General features: G+C 48.9%; 8 protein-coding genes across 8 annotated transcripts; 5 read left to right on the top strand and 3 right to left on the bottom strand.

The window, feature by feature from the left end:
• Positions 1-169: 169 nt before the first annotated feature.
• FTJAE_4218 (uncharacterized protein) lies at positions 170-793 on the bottom strand (the record flags this gene model as incomplete). Its single annotated transcript, XM_037350600.1, has 1 exon — positions 170-793. One exon carries the CDS (start codon positions 791-793, stop codon positions 170-172), a length of 624 nt encoding a protein of 207 aa, XP_037208672.1.
• A 935-nt stretch (positions 794-1,728) lies between these two features.
• On the bottom strand, positions 1,729-4,506 carry FTJAE_4217 (STE STE11 kinase; the record flags this gene model as incomplete). Its single annotated transcript, XM_037350599.1, has 2 exons — positions 1,729-4,038; positions 4,099-4,506. 2 exons carry the CDS (start codon positions 4,504-4,506, stop codon positions 1,729-1,731), a joined length of 2,718 nt encoding a protein of 905 aa, XP_037208671.1.
• A 3,170-nt stretch (positions 4,507-7,676) lies between these two features.
• FTJAE_4216 (proline-specific permease (proline transport)) lies at positions 7,677-9,434 on the bottom strand (the record flags this gene model as incomplete). The annotated part of the gene is made up of 2 exons (XM_037350598.1): positions 7,677-9,377; positions 9,423-9,434. 2 exons carry the CDS (start codon positions 9,432-9,434, stop codon positions 7,677-7,679), a joined length of 1,713 nt encoding a protein of 570 aa, XP_037208670.1.
• Positions 9,435-10,015: 581 nt separating this feature from the next.
• Positions 10,016-11,497, top strand: FTJAE_4215 (ornithine aminotransferase; the record flags this gene model as incomplete). The annotated part of the gene is made up of 3 exons (XM_037350597.1): positions 10,016-10,762; positions 10,812-11,006; positions 11,060-11,497. 3 exons carry the CDS (start codon positions 10,016-10,018, stop codon positions 11,495-11,497), a joined length of 1,380 nt encoding a protein of 459 aa, XP_037208669.1.
• A 1,083-nt stretch (positions 11,498-12,580) lies between these two features.
• On the top strand, positions 12,581-13,597 carry FTJAE_4214 (transcriptional activator UGA3; the record flags this gene model as incomplete). Its single annotated transcript, XM_037350596.1, has 1 exon — positions 12,581-13,597. One exon carries the CDS (start codon positions 12,581-12,583, stop codon positions 13,595-13,597), a length of 1,017 nt encoding a protein of 338 aa, XP_037208668.1.
• A 354-nt stretch (positions 13,598-13,951) lies between these two features.
• Positions 13,952-14,536, top strand: FTJAE_4213 (cupin 2 domain protein; the record flags this gene model as incomplete). Its single annotated transcript, XM_037350595.1, has 1 exon — positions 13,952-14,536. One exon carries the CDS (start codon positions 13,952-13,954, stop codon positions 14,534-14,536), a length of 585 nt encoding a protein of 194 aa, XP_037208667.1.
• Positions 14,537-15,860: 1,324 nt separating this feature from the next.
• Positions 15,861-16,987, top strand: FTJAE_4212 (uncharacterized protein; the record flags this gene model as incomplete). The annotated part of the gene is made up of 3 exons (XM_037350594.1): positions 15,861-15,923; positions 15,998-16,058; positions 16,116-16,987. 3 exons carry the CDS (start codon positions 15,861-15,863, stop codon positions 16,985-16,987), a joined length of 996 nt encoding a protein of 331 aa, XP_037208666.1.
• Positions 16,988-18,153: 1,166 nt separating this feature from the next.
• On the top strand, positions 18,154-18,562 carry FTJAE_4211 (uncharacterized protein; the record flags this gene model as incomplete). The annotated part of the gene is made up of 2 exons (XM_037350593.1): positions 18,154-18,216; positions 18,319-18,501. Coding segments are annotated over 2 exons (246 nt in total), but the record flags the coding sequence as incomplete, so codon positions are not given.

Below are 18,562 nucleotides of genomic sequence, written 5' to 3'. Positions count from 1 at the left end.
AACCAAACAATAATGCTGTTCTGGACCCTTCATATATCTGTCTGACTACACGAACTAAACTTGCTCTGAAAAAAGGTAAAAGATGACAAAAAGAACGCAAGAACAAGCATCTGCCAGAGAATGAAACAATCTCAATCTCAATCTCAATGTCGACGTGATATCAGATATATCAGTCCTTCTCAGTCCAGAATCTCCTCATAACTCGATCAGCATAGTCCTCATCCATCCCCCAATTCTCAACTGCATCCTCGATTCCATCCTCCATACGCTCGATATACTCCTCATGAGGCACGTCCTCCTCCACCCTCATCTCATCAACATACACCAAGGCTCTCAATGTCTCGTCGTCTTCCTTGTTCGCGTTTGCCCATTTGACATCCACCTGAAACTTCTGATATGCCGATGGAACGCCTTCGTATCTGTCCAGGCTCTCTTCGTCTTCTGCCGGAACAAGGTACAGCAGCCCATATACACCCTCCTCGCGCTTCTGCGTTTGTTTCTCCTTGCCTTTTCCCTTTGTGCTCAGCTGGCGGTTGTCTTCAGCTTCTGGCGTCTCATCATCATCTGAATCGATAGGGAGCTGCACGACGTTGGCATAGCCGCGCTCGTTGATGATCCATTTCCAGCCCTTGAGATATGCGAGGCCAACGGGTGTAGAGTACGGGCACCGCCTACGCATCTGCTTGGTCGAGAGGTTTGATCCGTATGCAAAGTAGAGAACCTCTGAGAGATTCTCCTGCATGAGCGTCATGGTGCTGTCCTGCGAAGGTTGGCTATCGCCCTGAGAGCTCATGGTAGCTCTGGTTGTTCGTTGGTTGGCTTATATATATAGCCTCTAGACTAAACCAGTGTGTTAGTCGAGGCTGAGCATGCATCGTCCAGCAGTTTTCAACATACCGATAATAAAAGTGACTGTTCGGCGTAGACTCAGAAAATCAGCGTGAGCTCACGAGATGTCGGCGTGAACTTGTGTCGTCTTGGACTTTCTTGTATGATGAATGGTAAACAACTGAATCGTCTCTGGGCGGCCTGACGCATCGAGGCAAATGGGACTTTCGAGTGACGTTTGTGGGTTGTGAATAGGCAGCAAGGCGCTTCAAGCCTCCGCCTCGCACCATCTAATACCAAGAAAACATATGCATTTCGAATTCACTACGAGAATCCGAGCAAGCAAATCAAGTCCGTGTCCGTGAAAATTGGAACTTTGGTACAATCCCTTGTCTTTGTCTTTGCCTCTGTCTTTCTTTGTCACAATCCTTAGGCTCTCTTGTCTTGGAATTCTTTATTAGTCTCTTTTGACTCATATTACTACTAACTCAGGTACGTACACTCATCTTCTCATCTACCAAACTCCTTGTCCCATGTCTAAAGAGAAAATGCTGCCTTTCATCCATCCCAATCCTGATGCAATCCTGTAGTTCAGGTAAAATTAAATCAGAGCGAACGTGGTATCGCAAATCATTCATCACGCATACGCCGCACAGGCATCATCTTCTTCTTTGCAAGTTAATAAAAACACATTCTGCTTCTCTCAGGCCTTGTTTGAGATTACCACTTCATTCCACGCCTACTCATTATTTGAGTAAATCCCCCCAAATTCCACCCATCGATAAATAAATAAATAAATAGCCTTGCAGCTTCCGTATCCCATCAATAGCAACATTGAGCACTTCGTAATTCGTTCAGCTTTGGACCCCAATGGAGCCTGATCACCCGCCCGTATTACAATTATGTGATTGGGATCAGGAAGGGGCTGAGTATCAGCTGGTCCGCGCTAGGTCGTAGGTTGTGGTCAATTTCAAAGGTTTGCGCAAGGAACTCTTTAGCTGCCTCGCTCGCATGTTCAGGGATCGTAGGAGCCGCCTTTCCGCCTCCAATCTTGAAGATAGCCTGCAGCTGACTGCAGTCGGGGAACGGGTGACTACCAGTCATCATCTCCACCACCAAACATCCAAGCGACCAGATATCTGCTTTGCGAGTATACGATGTTTGCTTCACAACTTCAGGAGCCATCCAGAAAACAGATCCTTGTAGTGAAGGGCGGTGCTTGTTGTTGTTGGCGCCGTTGAGAATGTTGGAGGCCTCCAGCTTCTTTGAAATACCGAAATCGGAAATCTTGATGGTTCCCTTGTTGTCCACCAGGATGTTGGCTCCCTTGATATCGCGATGGATAATGTCTCGGTTGTGTAGGTATGAAAGGCCAGTCAGAATCTGCCGAACAAAACTGCGAACCAGCGGCTCCGGGAGCGCACCGTACGAGTTGAGTATCGTCTGAACTGATCCACCAGGCACATACTCGAGGAAAATATTGAGATAATCAGCCGAGGAACTGCAACCAAGATATTGCACAATATTAGGATGTCGAAGATCGCGAAGAAGGCTTATTTCTCGCTTGAGTGCTTCGATCATGCCCTTCTTGCGTGTGTCGCCCTGGCTGTTGGCTCCAGGAGCAGGTGTCTCGACCTGCTTCACAGCGAGAAGCTCTCCAGTAACAGCATGGAGAGCCAGGTACACGCTGCCGAACGAACCTTGGCCGATCAGCGCACCCTTCATCCATTTGTCGTCGCCCCAGGACTCTCCAGCCAGGAAGCTTTGTAGCTCCTCGTCCACGTCGTCACCGTCGTTGGTCAACGCCTGGCGAAGCTCCTGGAATGATCCGGAGCCCGTTGAGTTATCACCATCATAGTAGCTGGTAGCCGTGGTGTTGCCCTCGGGGTCAGTGACACTCAAAGCAGCCGAGTCAGAGCCACTCTCAGTGAAAGAGACATAAGACTTGCGGTTGGGCTCAAGAGAAGACTCCTCTTGAAGGGTGTCAAGCACTGATGAGGTTACTGAATCCCGGTTGTAGGCATTCTGAGGAACCCGAATGTGAGAGTCCCGGGATTTCACCTTGGCAAGCTGAGAGTTGGCATTAAGCCAAGAATCGGCAATAGTTGGGATGGGAGGCGCATCCTGGATACTAGAGGCAAAGCTGAGGCTGCTAGCAACGCTGAGCCGGCTGTTGACCTTGCTCAAGCGAGTCGACCGTCGCATGGAAAGTCGGGCTGTTCGGTCAATGTCTTCTCTGGTATGGTCAGGGAAGTACGAGGTGAGATCAGAAGCAATCAATTCGCTGGGAGGTCGAAGACCGCCAAACTGTCGCAGGGCTCCGACACGTCGAGCCGGCCGCGATTCAATCTCTGATGGGGGGCGCTCCAGATCCTTGGCTGCATTGTGTAGATTTCGTTCCCGGTCCTGGTAAGATATTGGCGACAATGGGGACTGCAGTTGATCGTTCCATTTCTCCCCAAGCATCTTCTGAACCTTAAGTTGACTTCGCTTGTCCACTGTTTCCAGGGCTCGGGCGTGCTTCTGTTGTTCTTCTTCCATGGCAATGGCAGCAGCGCGCTGCAGTTCCGCCTCCCCTGGTTCGCCTGCTGGAACTCTCCGTAATATCAGTCGATTTCGTTCTGGTCGTCGTTGGTCCTTGATAATGCGCCAAAGTTCAGTATCGCCCAGTCGTCGGCACTGGCCTGGATCAGGATCGATGCCAGCCAAAACCCAGAAACAGTAGTTTCTTTCGTGGTCCTCACGCAGAGCAAATTTTCGGAGAGTCACCCGCATCACCTCCTCGCAAGTACTACACGCGGAAATCTTGACAACCTTCGTAACGCCGCCAGTCGATATAACGCGAATAACTTCTTGACCCTGTGGTAAGGCAGCCATCAGTGAACCGTCCATACTGGAGTTATTCCTGGTATGGGTCGTTACCAGACGGTTTGCCGGAAGATCCGGGTTGGTAATCACAATCCTTTGGCCTTGAACATTGGCAGGGCTTGTGGCATATGCCTTCCCTCGGGCTCTTAGGTTCCGCAGATCGGCACCGGGGAGAGGGGAGTTTGGTCTTGAGGAATTCATGCCATTATCTAAAGCACCGTGTAAATCCATTTGCCTTGAAAACCGCTTGTTGGAAGCAGATGTCGGAACACCTCGAGATGTGTGCATTCTTGGTGAGTCGTGGGGTGCAGTGATGTGAATGTCGAGTCCGCCAAATGAATCCTAGACAGAAACAGTCAGTCTGAGAGCCCAGCAATTATAGCCATCGTCGATGTAACCTACCCGATTCCGTTTCTTCTCGTTGGCATAAGCCCGGGTTCTCAGCTTTTTGATGCTGAGGAAAAGGCGGACGCGATCGCCGACCTTCTCAACACCCATTTCTTTCAGCACGTCTTTATCCATTTCCAGAAGATTCTCGCCGTTGATGTGATTTTTTCGGAAGATCTTTTCATACTCGCCGCACTTCACAGACCGCAGGTATTCGCAGACCTGCTCTTCGTCCCAGTTCTTGACGGATTCGGCGGGGTCGCTTTCGTTGAATTCGGATTCTGTTGGGCTGCCGTAAGCACCTGAAGAGGGCATCGTAGGAGCTCTCCTGGGAGGGGCCATTGTGGATTGAGAAGAAACAGGAGTGAGAGACGAAGCACCCAAGCCGGCGGGAAACGACGCTTTTGAAGCTAGCATGGCCATGGTGAATGCGCAGCCAACAGTATTTGCAAGTGGTGTGGTTCAAGTTATTGTTCGTCGTCAAATGGCGGCGCCTGAGACACCAAAACCAGGTGGGATACCCAGACCCAGCTGAGTCGATCGATGGTCGCTCACCCGATGGTGATTGGAGTGTGTGCGAAGTGGCGGAGGATGGGATATAGAGCCAGTAGAAGCTCTATTCTGTACTATTAGTAACGCGGAGCCAAACAAGTAGAAACTGCGATCAACGCGAAGCACTTCATAGAGAAATGAAGAAGAGTATAGAGAGGTCCAGGTCCAGGTCCAGGTCCAAATCCACCAAAGCTGAAGCTGAGCTTTTGGTGGTGAGGTGAGGTTTGGAGGAGAAAGAGTGACGATGGGCGGACAATGGTGAGGTGGAATACAAATTATTAGCCAGAGAGGCCAGGCCTGAGGGGGAATGGGACGGTTTGGCAGCTCGGGTGCAGGGGAATGGAGAATGAGCAGGGGACTGGCGGTGGTTGCGGCGAAGGTACCACCAAGACAGCGGGTACTTTGAGCTAGAACATTTTAGTGCGTATTGGTAGTGCCTATCAGCAGCACCAGCCAGGTATTTGCAAGACCTGCAGGTACCTCTTCAGACGGTGAAGTGGTGCTTCATTAGCCTGGTTCAGGTTTGGGGGGAGGGGAGGGTCTTGGCCAGCTCTGAGGCGTCAGATGTGGCCCCTGTATCCGTAGGCTAAGGTAATAATCACGCTGTGATGGATGGAAGGCTCACGAATCAATAGACGCCGGATGGTTGGATGAGCTACTGACTCGCTAATGTGAAGGACATGAAGAGTTGCCCGACACCATGCAACATACAGGGAGCAATTGTTATGTTAATGCTACCAAGATGGCCCGAGAGTCGGGTAAAGGTCCACCATGAACAATACAAAGAGGCCAACACGAAGCGATCCCCGGAATCAGACCAGACCAGACCAGACCAGACCAGATGGAAGGGATGATGGAATGGGCGATCTGATCGCGCGGCGTCGTTACAGAGTTCCAGAGGGAAAAGAAGAGATCCACATGCCACGCTGATCGTGACGAAAAGACAAGGGCAGAGCCGCCGCTAAAATCTCGTGTGCATAGAATATGGAATTCTGGCCGTCTTCATGCACAAGAGATGAGGCTAGGGCTTTTTGCTGACAATGGTTGCGCGCGAGCGAGTTTCAAGTATGTTCTACAGTCTCCGCCCACGAAACATGTCGTGCCAGCTCTTCCAAAGATAGACAGACGGACAGACGACATTAATTATATTAGCGCCATGACGAGAACCATCACAACTTGAAACCGAAGCACAAAGACGGGCAGCGACAGATGTTGCGTCTGTCTTTTGAGTGTCAACTCACCGTCACCAAATACACAACCTCCAACTTGGCTTGCTGATTCGTGGAGTGTCGGAGCATGAAACAAAGTGAGCCTAGACCCTGGCACCTGGGATTGAGGCGCCTGTAAATTGTCTTGATAGGTCGGTTGCTGGTCCTTGATGAAACAGACCGTGTTTCGACCGGGGCCACTCGGATGACGCCGTCCGAGTTAAAAGAGCGCATTTCTCTCCGCTGATGTGTTGTGTTGTGCTGTGCTGTGCTGTCCATGTTTTCTTAATGACTGTGGCAGTTTGATACAGGGGAATAAAAACAACGTGTTGCTAATTCTTCCCAACGGGTTCGAGAAACAGCCGCTGAGGAATGAAAAAATGTCCGTGAACGAGCTATTGAATTATAGTGGTTGATTGACTTAGAATGGGTGACTTGCTTCTTCCCATCTTGCACAAGACCCGCTGTTAAGTTAGCCGTAGCTTAATTGCTTACCACGTGCTTACCGACCTCTCATTGGAATGGAGGCTGTCAGGCCATATCCACATTCGCACTTATTCAATCACCTATCAAGCTATCAGTGGTCGAGAGCTTCTAATTTCGGCATCGTTTGTCTCTTGTTATCTTTGATGAGTCCCTCGCGTTATCCGGGGTATGCATATTGCACCTGTGTACCTTCTGAACTTTAATTATTATATCCATCCATTGCTGCAACCACATTGCTTCTGTCAATACCACTTATTACGCGCCCTACCCCTGATGGAAATCTACGCTTCCCCTAAGCTCACCGAAGACTATTGTCTGTACCGAGTATAGTATGGTCTTCAAAGGAGCTTCGTCATCGTGAATGACCTCGTAATCTGTGCCTGCTTTCTACGCTTGGACTCTCTTTTGATCGGAAAGTGGGCGATCTGATATCAATACCCACGCACTCCTGAGAGCTTTGTCCTATATGTGCCGACAATATGATAGGGGCATCTCAAAGCTGAGTCTTCATGAGTCAAAGCGACGTATAGGGACCAAGGTTATAAGGAGGTTGTCAAGGATTATCAGGTGCACGTGGATATCAATGGTGACCCGGCCCTACGATCCGATCGATTTGTTTGCAATGCTTGTACATCATGCTGCCAGTAAGTATCATCCCGCCTGTTTACCTCCCTGTAGGTACTATGCGCAAGCATCAATGATATAGTTAGCATTAATAGCCAGCATATCATCATCTCCCTCATATGTATCACCTTCGCATATCCATCTTCATTAGCATTGTTCCAACATTGAAGGGGGTCCTTCAATATACGGTGCATTTGCAGCTGGACCAAACGGCCAACGCATAGATCCAAGGGAGGCAAGAGAACCAAGACTCGTATCCCAAATGATAAAAAGACTCAGATAAATTTAATAGTAGTTAAGTTAGCTTGTCTTATTAGGACCTTAGGTGAACTATTCTTGGTATCGTTATCAGAGGTAAGTAGTCTCTTGTCTGTTGGACTGGTAAACAACAAGAATAATAATCCTGACCTATTGCCTATCGATTCTATAACCCCTTGAAGCTAAAATATTCACTCTCAAATATATCTCACTGTTCTAATACGCTCGATCAAGTAAAGTATAGGGAAAATTGAACCTTGTACCAGGAATGTAATATGGATTAAGGCTATCGAAGCGAAGCAGGTCGACTTGGGACTTCTCTTCTAAATGACAAGAATAGTCAGATAAACTTGGATTAAACTTGGGATACCTCTAGACTACTTGTTTTTGGTATCCAAACTTAGGGTCATAGGTTTCCTTGCTCCTTGAGGACTATGCAACAGGCCCAGGGTAGATCTTCAAAGATTATTCTACCAAGGCCCAAAGTCTCCGAGTGATATTGCCTCTAACGGGTGGTGGTCTTTCTGCAGCCAGTACTTCATCCATCCCTTCGTACATATCAACATCTTCAGGATTTCTAGCCCATGCATCTCCCCGATGATGCAGTCGGTGACCAAAGTAGATGAGCAGAAACGCAGGGATGCTGATGTAAGCCGTGAAGAAATCACCCACTGACCACTGTGAAGGAAAGAATACAGTAAATCCGTTGATGATCAGAAGAATGGCGGAGACAATGACTCCAAAGTACATACCCCACGGCTGGAGACGGGAGCGATATGGAGACTCCAACTTATGATGAGTAATGGCTTTGCGGTATCTCACATAAATTATACCACAGGAGATCCAACTAATGTAGCCGGAGGTATTGGTGAGATTGATTAGCCAGTTGAAGACCGTCAGACTACTATTAGACAGGCTGAGGTATGCTAGGCATCCGAGGGAGGCAGTGATCAATACTGCATAATACGGAAGGCCATATCTATTGCATCTCTTGAATATCGCAGGCGCACTTCCGGCCTTTGAAAGTGAATAAAGATTCCGAGAGGCAGAGTAGAGGAATGCGTTCGCAGCCGTGATCGCTGAAAGGAGGATCAGTGCATTGACGATGCTATCCAGGACCGGGATGCCGGCGTTCTTAATGGCAATAATGAAAGGTGAGCGCGCAGTCCCAGGTGCTGTGAGTCGGGGATCATTTGATGAGTAGACTACACCAATTCCGATGACGGAGGGCATGAAAAGAACGACCAGGCGCCAAATGTATCGTCGAGCGGCTCGAGGGAGGTTGTAGCGTGGCGATTGCATCTCGCCCGCTGTCACAATGAGTTGTTCAGGGGCCAATACAAATGCGAAGGATGCTAGGACAAAAGACTGAAGCAGTGCAACAAGTCGTCCGGCATCGCCCTCCACGATATAAGTGTTCACTGGACCAGGGTCTTTCCAGTATCGAAAGTAGAGCGCATCCTTATCAGGGCCTCCACCGAAAAACAGCACAATGGAGAGAAAGATGAGGCCCAAGATGAGGAGAACTTTCATGCCTGCGCTCCAAAACTCGCACTCTCCAAAGACTCTGACCGGGAAGAGGTTAACAATGACGATGATAACATATATGATGGTGATCCAAACGGCGCCATTGACCGCAGTGCCCCAATAGTTGATAAGAAGCGTAGAAGCGACGAATTCGTAGGGGATCAAGATGCCAAGTGAGTACCAGTAGAGATACCCCATTGCAAATCCCATGCTACGAGACACATATTTGTGTCCGTAATAGGCCATAGTGCCTCCCGGAACAGGGAGATAAGTTGCAATCTCGGCAATTCCAGTGACGATGCAGCAGATAAGTATAGGCAAAACTCTATATGAAATCAGGAGGAATAGAGGACTACTAATGCGAAGAACCTGGGCAGTTCCTACGAATAGTGAAGTTCCAATAGCACCCCCTATGGCTATCATCTGAGAGTGCCGAGGCTTGAAACCATGGTGTGTATCTTCGTTTCTTTCGGGGTCGGAGCTACCATTTCGAATGGTTTCAACTTCACCAAGATGACTCGGGGGCTTTTCTTGCTCATCCCCGGCTTTGAGAGGATGCAGCCCCGGGCTCGTGAGGATAGACTCTGCCACGGTTAGAAGGAAGATCGAAGTACCAACGAGACAAGGTTGAATAGAGATCTAAGAAAAGAATATGAGTATTTTGTAATGCATGGAAAAGGAAACCTTCTTGCTCATTTTATATTCAACAAGAACACCCATACCACTAACTACCACACAAGTCACCCCAAGCGGCCATGGCATGTAATGAGAATACCTTGACCAATAGAAAGTCGCAATGCACTAATAACACTCCTAGGTACTGAGGTAGGTATCTTCATGAATAACCTGAGGTAGGCTAAGTCGACAGCGAAAGGTGTCCCTCATCTAGGTTTGGTGCGGCCATCAATAACATGGATGGCAGTCTTCACTTACACGGACGGCCAGTAATTGACCTATCCCCGGTATATGGAGACTTGCAGCGCGGGGAAGTGTGGAGAAACCTTGTCTATCAGTACTTAGTTGATAACCTGGGCCTTTCCACGCCGTTGGCGCCGGGTGAGCTTCATAGCGGCGCCAACGGCGGGATTTCATGAGGGTGCTTTCAGGATAAGTAAGTTCGGGATTGGTTCGGAGGCTGATACGAAGTCGCCCAAAGTATCCTAGATATCAAGTAGGGCGGAAAGATAGTTGATGATATGTCGAGTATATCTAGCAAACCTAGCTCTCCAAGACTCAGATCTGGCATCTAGCAACAGACCATAAATCAACTATCCAAGATGGCTCACCCTTTTGTCTCCAACTCGAACATTCTCCATCGTTCATTCGCTCACCAGCCTGAAAGAGTCGTTTCTGCCTCAGGTGTATCTCTCTTTCTCGAGTCTGGCCGTGAAATCCTTGATGCTTCAGCCGGACCAGCTGTATCATGTCTCGGCTTTGGACGTCCAGAGATTGCTGAAGTGGTCGCGAACCAGATGAACCAGCTTCCTTTTCTCTACTCTGGCGCACGTTTCACTTGCGATGTGACCGAGGAGCTTGCGTCGGTGCTTCTGCAAGGACAGCCCGGTGGCCTGTCCAAGGCCATATTCGTCAACTCTGGGAGTGAGGCCACTGATGCTGCTATCAAGCTCGCAACGCAATACTGGCACGAGCGAGGAATGCCCCAGAAGCACCATGTCATCGCAAGAAAACAGAGCTATCATGGAAACACGATTGGAGCACTCTGCGTTTCTGGCCACAAATCTCGAAGGGCCATGTACCGCCACTGGCTCTCTCATAATGTCAGCTTCGTTGACCCCTGCTTCGCTTATAGGCTGAAGGGAAACGAATCCGACCAAGATTATGTCCAGCGACTGGTAGATCAACTTGAGGCAGAGATTCTCCGTATTGGATCGGAGAACGTTTCTGCATTTGTGGCTGAGACTGTCAGTGGAACTACTCTGGGTGGCCTTCCGGCGGTGCCTGGATACTTCAAAGCTGTTCGAGAGATTTGCGATAAACATGATGTCCTCTTGATCTTAGACGAAGTGAGTTACTATTGAATCTACAGATGACCATGTTTCTAACACATCCTAGATTATGTGTGGTATGGGGAAAACCGGCACTATGCATGCTTGGGAACAGGAGGGCATTTCAGGGCCTGATATTCAGATGATAGGCAAAGCTCTTGGTGGAGGTTTTGTTCCCCTATCTGGCGTGTTGCTTCGCGATAAGATATTTGATGCCCTCGCAGACGGATCTCGGGGATTAGCCCATGGTCACACATTCCAAGTAAGCTTTATATGACAAGAAGTTGGCCTTGAACTAGCTGACCTTCTCAATAGGCTCATCCGGTGGCTTGCGCTGCGGCCCTCGAGGTTCAACGCATCATCCGTGATGAAGACATGCTCGCTAACGTCCAAGAAATGGGTAAGGTCTTGGAGATGCTCCTGAGAACAAATCTTGGACATCTGGAATATGTCGGCGATATCCGTGGGCGTGGTCTTTTTTGGGCTGTAGAGTTCGTTCAAGATCGTCGCACCAAAACACCCTTCCCGGCAAATATGAGACTGTGCCACCAGATCGTGGACAAGGCGCTTGAACTGGGATTGAATATTTTGGGAAACCTGGGTGAAACCGGGGATATTCATGTTGATCATGTCATAATGTCTCCCCCATATGTGGTAACTGAGTCTGGATTGGGGCGGATGGTTGGCATTCTACGGGAATCTATTCAGACTGTCATGTCTGAGGTTATTGATATTACGGGGGCGCGACTCTAAGCATGCTTTAAAGAAAGATAGTTCATTAGTTACAATGAGGTTCATCAAAGCCCAACCCCATATCCATCAGGTATCGTAAATGGCTATCAGTCTGTCTAAGCTCCATGATCCCTAAGCCTTTTGAGAAAAGAGGCTGGTGCGGCCCATGGCTGTAGCTACTCAGATAGTTACCAACTCCAAGCAGTTTTGCAGTATTACTTACAACATCCCTCTTAGGTCTGCTCCTCTCCTTTCTGACTCGTCGTTTATTCGACATCTGCACTATCAAGTTCCGGCCAACGATCTACCCCAGGATTAGGTTCCCCGCACAATAACCCCACGTTACCATCTTCAGATTAGCATTTCCTGCCCATAGCGCCGTGCATAAGTGTCGTTGATAACGGGATGTGATCCGAAATCTTCAAATATTCGTCTCTAATTCTCTTTCTTCATATCACCGCCCATAGCGCTCTTGGTCATTTCAAAATCTCACCCAGGCTCATAGGAGGGTAGAATCGGATCAAGATTTTGCGTCCCATGAACGAATCACTTAGAACCCCACTTTCGGCTTCCACTCGGAGAGGTGGCTATACTCGACAGAAGCGTGGATGTCTAACATGTCGTTAATGGTATGTCAAGGGTCTCATGCATCAGTTAGGCCGCAATTCTAATCAATCTCAGAAAGAAGAAATGTGATCAGCTTTACCCCATCTGTAGCCACTGTTTGCGTCCCAATCTAGTATGCAAGCGTGAGCCTCCACGCTCGGTGCTCCCGTCACCTGGGGCGGCAACGGGAGGTTCTGAAGTGACCGAGACAAAAGTTATGAGAACTCCAAGCATAGACCAGCAAATCAAAGAGATCACGCAACTATGTCAACCTCTTGGACTATCGCTGGAACCTGGTGACACCGACCCCAAAAGTCTTGTGGGAAGCAGACGAGTGATGCTGCGTTACTACACGGTAACTCTTGCGTTTCTACTGACTACGAACCTCGAAAACAGTTGTTTCCTCTCTGGTATGTACACTGAACACTCGGAACCTCGAAAAGTTCATGAGCTTACCTAAAAGTTATTCTTCCCATGGCGTTCGAATGCCCTGCCCTGATGTATGCCGTCTCAGCATGGGCTTCTTCCCACCTAGCATTACGTGACGAGAAGTTCAGAGCCGATTCGCTAAGGCACCGTGGACATGCTTTGGCTCAGCTTCAAAAGTCAATGGAGCAGAGTGAGCTATCAACTGAGATGTGCCTCGCTGTGACCATGGTCCTCTGTTCTATGGAGTCAATATCCGAGGCCACCGATGCCTGGTATCCTCACTTGAAAGGCGCAGCTGCTGCATTAGCTTGGCAGTCAGAGGATTCTCTCGCGGCGGTGGATCCGAAGCAAACTGTTCAGACTACTTTTGAGGGGAGGTGGCTTCTCCGCAATTTCGCCTATCACGACATCATGATGAGTGTCTCGATGGATTGTCGTCCATTGATAAGGGGGTTCTACTGGGCCTCGGAGGATGACACACTTGCAGATCCCTATTTTGGATTTGCGTCGCGGATACTCTATCTCATCTCCGAGACGAGCATTCTGAATGCCGACTTTGCAGAAGCAGAATTGGTATCACAGACCCGCGGGTATAGTTTTGCCGAACGCTCACAAAAGATAGAAAGTGAACTCCAGAGTTGGGCTTGCCCCTCGGGCCACGATGATTCACCGCTAGCGTTGCTTGGTGAAGCCTACCGCAACGCGGCGCTCATTCATCTTTACCGAACCCTTGCTCGCTGCATGAAAAGCTATTCAGGCATTCTGAAAGCGAAGCTGAAGGCTTGCGTAGAGTCGATATGTAAGCTTAGCAGACAAGTGTCAGAGGGTTGCCTCGTGGAATGCACTCTCCTTTTTCCCCTTTTTATGGCAGGGGGGGAAGCCCACGAGACCAGTGAGATAGAAATTATTAGAGAGAAGCTTGGCGAGATGATCAAGTGGCGAAAATTCCGAAACGTTGAAGCTTGTCTCGATGTTCTTGATGAAGTATGGCGGCGAAGAATGGATGGATCAAGGAGAGAAGACCAAGACAAGGTGGACTGGCCAGATGTGGTGAAGCAAAGGGGTTGGAAGCTTTCCATCTCGTAATTGCGAAGTTCCGAATCCCGAGAATAAAAGATCCCATTTCTTCTTCCCGTTGAATACAAGTTTATCCCGGAAAGATATGTCAGCGACATACGGCCTTCATTCAGTTAAGCTCCATCCCCGATCTGGGGCCGCCGTTGGCGCCAGAGTTTGCGCCATGCGGCTTAATGACATGCACTCTTATCACCTCACTACTGGTGCATTAGGCTTTAAATTTAAGGTAAGATACATTACCGTCAATGTGTTGATCGCCTGGTGGTAAAGGAGTATAAAATACCAGCTTGTCTCTATGCTCCTCACACCAACACCAACCAACTCTCCCTTCTCATACCCGAAGAAATCCTGTCAATAACCAAGATGGCTACGACAACGCAAACTGTTACCACGATAGCAAATCCCTCGAAGAAAGAAGAGCTCGAGGAACGGGCGGACCAGGCCGCTGTTCCATATCGAGGTCCTCGTCTTCCCGCTGTGCCTGACGACCTTGTCATTCCAGGAATCTTCGACATTGAATGCGACGAGCGTCTCTGGGTCCCCCAAGCACCAGACGTTTGGTTCCGACCTCTTCTTCTCTCCGTTTCTGGCGGCTACTTTGTCAACATCCTTCGAGTCCGAAGATCTGGTATCCTCTCGCGTCATCGCCACGCTGGTTGTGTGCACGCAACAGTTCTCAAGGGCCGCTGGCATTATCTAGAACACCCCTGGTGGGCGACAGAGGGCGGTTATGCCTTTGAACCTCCTGGAGACATTCATACTCTCGAGGTTCCGGAGGATGTGAAGGAGATGGTGACCATGTTTCACGTCACGGGGGCTTATATCTATGTTGACCCTGATGGAAATCCTGTTGGCGTGGAGGATGTTTTCAGCAAGTTGGACAAGGCACGAAAGCACTATGAAGCTGTTGGACTCGGGGCAGGCTTCACAGATCAATTTGTGAGATGAAATAATAATTTAGCAATTGGGAATAGTTTTAAGTACAAACGGTTCTGTTCGATTATCTGGCCCGAGTATTGTTATGTTCTGTGTTGCAATATCAGCCCGCTGCGTGGTTTAGATCGATAGCATATCACTAGAGTGAGGTCAAACTTTCATCGTGCCTTTCTTTATTTGGCGCTTTTAAATATTTAGATTCAATTCGTTTAAACTATTTAGTCTTAGGGGTTATAAACCAGATATCACAAGTAGTAGCTGGGGAATGGTATCTCTCTTAATCACTAAAGGAATAGAAGGCAGACCTTGAACCTCTAGATTAACCCAAGAGCCTACTAAAGTTACCTTTCTGTCTTATGTAACTCACCTAAGTCTTTTCCTCATGTAGGATACCATTCTATATGTGTTTGTGTAAGCTATTGTGTATGTCACTTCCTTACCCTAGGTCAAGTCGATCCAATCAACCGCCTTATACAGCAAGAACTCATAGGAGACAATTCAAATACTTACAAGTATAAGTCAAACCTTTCATATTTATCGCCCTTCTTCGCTAAATTCAAGTCTTGAGTTTTCTGCCATTCTCCAAGGTAGTCCAAATTGTGAGGTGGACAGAGGCAGCGATGTCGGCTTTTGCCAGGTGGTACACATGCTGAGAAAAGAAAACGCCATGACTTAACCTTTTCACTCCTTTATTTTCTTACCTCTATATGAATATCGGTTTCTGATATTTATCTAAGTTTCATACCAGTCAGGATCTCATGTCACAGAAACCTGATTATTTTATTCTCTCACCAAGCCATAACCAAACATTTCTTCACTTACTAAACCGAGTTCGCAGTGGCCATTTGAACCCCGCATGAACAAGTGACTCACTATCTCAAACCCCGTATTAGCCCGTCTAAAAATGTTAGTGCCATACTAGTTACCCTGCAACTTTTCATCACACAACTGGGAGGGAGGGAATTCATTCTTCCCCCACGATCACGACATTAGCACGACATCGCCAACGCCTTCTTTGGTGTTCAAAATTGGGTCAAAAACAGACAAAAGCGAGATCAGAAGACACCAGCAGACGAGCAAAGACGGAATAGCCTGCAAGAAGTTTCGTCACTGAGCCAATTGGCTGCATCTCATCCCAATTCTCACAGCTTGGTGACAGCCTCATTCTCAAGCAAGAGACTGCAACACAACATTTTCAAAGACCTAACCATTCTTGGTATACAAGCAAACCCTAAGACTCGGGGGCGAAAGTGCAGTCACGCTTCACTAGAATTCCGTTCGGCGCCGCATCAAAAATCTCAGTCGATCCGGTGACACCGATCACAACCAAGGTATCATGACCAGCCAACACAAACCTGTTGTCAGTTTCCTCGGCCCAGTGGCCTCATACACCCACCAGGTAAAGCCTATCCTATAGTTGCCCCCTATAGCGACGACCGCATGACACTAGCCTTGACTGACCTGGCTCCGTAGGCTGTCCGTCAGGCCTTTTCTGAGTCAACATGGGAATTCTCCCCTGCAGTTACTATTGATGGTAGGTTCTAGTCAATGCACCGCAGTCGGGATGTCCGTACTGACTTTCCTGGCAAAGACGTATTTGACCAGGTCCAAAGTGGCCAGGTGCAAGCTGGTGTTGTGCCGTTTGAGAACTCCACCAATGGTTTTGTGAGCTTCACCTTGGACAATCTGGCTGACAGAACGAACCAATATCCGGATATCACTGTCGATGGCGAGACGTACGTGGACGTTCACCATTGCCTTGTTGGTCACAAGAGCCCTGTGCCAGCTGTCGAAGACATTGCTGAAGGGTCCGGTACTTGCACCCCGACAGCGACAGACCCGTCACCTTCAAAACCGCGGTCCAGGCCCCTGGCGAGCCTCAAGCACATTCAGCGCTTATATTCGCACCCCCAAGCATTTGGCCAATGTACCGCTTTCATCTCCACATATCTCAAGGGTGTCGAAATTTTCGAAGTCAGCTCAACTAGCAAGGCAGCTGAAATTGTCAGTAAGGACACAACGGGTACCTGGGCCGCCATCTCAAGCGAGCTCGCCGCTAAACTTCATGGTCTCGATTTTCTGGGAAAATCGATTGAGGACAGAGAGGATAACACGACCCGCTTCTTCGTGATTGGTAAAAACGCTGCAGGCCCGAAGGACCTTGAAAAAACCGAAAAAGCTGTTGCTGAGAAGGGAAGCAAGTCACTTGTCTCTTTCACAGTACCTCACACATCACCTGGGGCTTTGGCGGATGTGCTGAGCTGCTTCCGAGCATTCGACATCAACTTGACCAGCATCAACACTCTACCGAGCCTCGTGAAACCATTCCAGTACATTTTCTTCATTGAATTCGAAGGTCACAAGTATGTCGATCCTCAAGGCCGGGTCAACGGTGCGCTGGAAAAAATCAGTCGTGTGGCCGAGAGTTGGAGGTGGCTTGGAAGCTGGGAGAGATACATATAACAAACGAATTATTCACCAATTACATGACATACGTGCATTCACTTTAACGACCAGCAGCACCTATTGCATACACACAATGCACAAGGCAGCATGAAGAGTCGCGATGAACTCCCCGCGAGAACAGAGCAATAGCTCCAGAAGCTTTGGAGAACTCCCCGTGAGCCCAGTGGGGCTGATTGCGTGCTCTCAGGGCTACCTAATGTCGCCCTGGCAGGTCTTTCTTTAGCAGGGCCTGGGCGCAGTGAAGATCACTCACTGTAATTTTCTGTACCGCCATCGGGCCGTCCCACGTCAAAGACAAAAGCTTCCATTGTAAACGGAACATCGGTCGCGTATCAACATCTCACTTTTGCATTACGGAGTACCTTATGTATGCTTGCACAAGACCACCACCATGATCCCCTCTTTGTGCAGGGTGACACCCATGGAAACAGAGACGCCTCCCCCACTACCCGGGATACGCGAACTTGTTTGCCAATGCTGAGTTTACGCTATCAAATCCAATTCAGGCACTTGCAGGACACAACTCACAGCAACGGAAAAAGACATGCGTCTTTTGAGATTTATAGGATTGGCCTGGATCAGGCTTGACCCAGCCGGCGTGGGGCAGGTCGGAGGAATTGACCCTAGGGAAAGTTTGCAAAGTCACTAAGAGCAGGGATCAGAAAAACGAAGGGCCCGATAAAGCCTTGGGGGACTGTGGGATGGGCTCAAAAAGCATCAATGAGGAGCGAGAAAACTCGGATACTTGAGAGATATCTCGTCTTAGTTGCCCCAGCGGAGACCACTATCGACCAACATGACGTACACGCCGCATGCGCAACACGCAGAGGGAGACCACTAAGGGTCGTTGATGGGCCACACGCCCAGGTTCAAGGTGGGAAGATCTAACCGGGTTAGTAATAGCCTACGGACCATCGCTTCAAGCAATTACCATCGGGCGATGGTCCGGAAGCTCTTCAGCAAACTCTGTGAGTACCTACTCAGGTACCCTACCTACTGTGCGCCTGGGCGTCTCGAATACCTTTTAATGGCTTGATCTGCTCTTTCGTGTCCTTGGAGATTTACCCTTCTTCTCATCCTTTCTGCTCTTCCTCCAGCTTAATGTTGCAGCGACAACACTTGACTGCTATATCTCCCTTTTACTCTTGGTTCTTTATCCCAAAATGGCGCTCCGCCCTATCTTTACTGCCACGCACCCACGTGCATGCTCTACGGCCTTTGAGCGGGTATGTTTAGCCCCCGAAATCCCATGATCATGTCGTCTTCCCAGTGTTGGAATTGTCATGATTGCGCTCTCTGCCGTAATGCTAACTCTGGTTATTTGACAGGTCTTCATGGCCCGCCGCGATATCCTAGAGAGTGTTCACGAACCTTTTGGAGATGCCTTCTACTATGGTCCTGAGATCCTCAGTGATCGTTTCAGAAACGACACTGCCACTCGCGAGCAGAGTGGTTTCTCGCAAAAGACCTACAAAGACGTCCTCAACGAGGTCATGGATGCGGGTAAAGATGTTAGTATAATCTCCCCTCCATTCTCATCATGGTTCATGCGATCGTCCGAACTCCCCGAAC

This window comes from Fusarium tjaetaba (assembly GCF_013396195.1).
Source record: "Fusarium tjaetaba strain NRRL 66243 chromosome Unknown NRRL66243_c0000080, whole genome shotgun sequence".
In the NCBI taxonomy this organism is placed as follows: domain Eukaryota; kingdom Fungi; phylum Ascomycota; class Sordariomycetes; order Hypocreales; family Nectriaceae; genus Fusarium; species Fusarium tjaetaba.
This window is presented reverse-complemented; position numbering and strand designations above follow the sequence as displayed.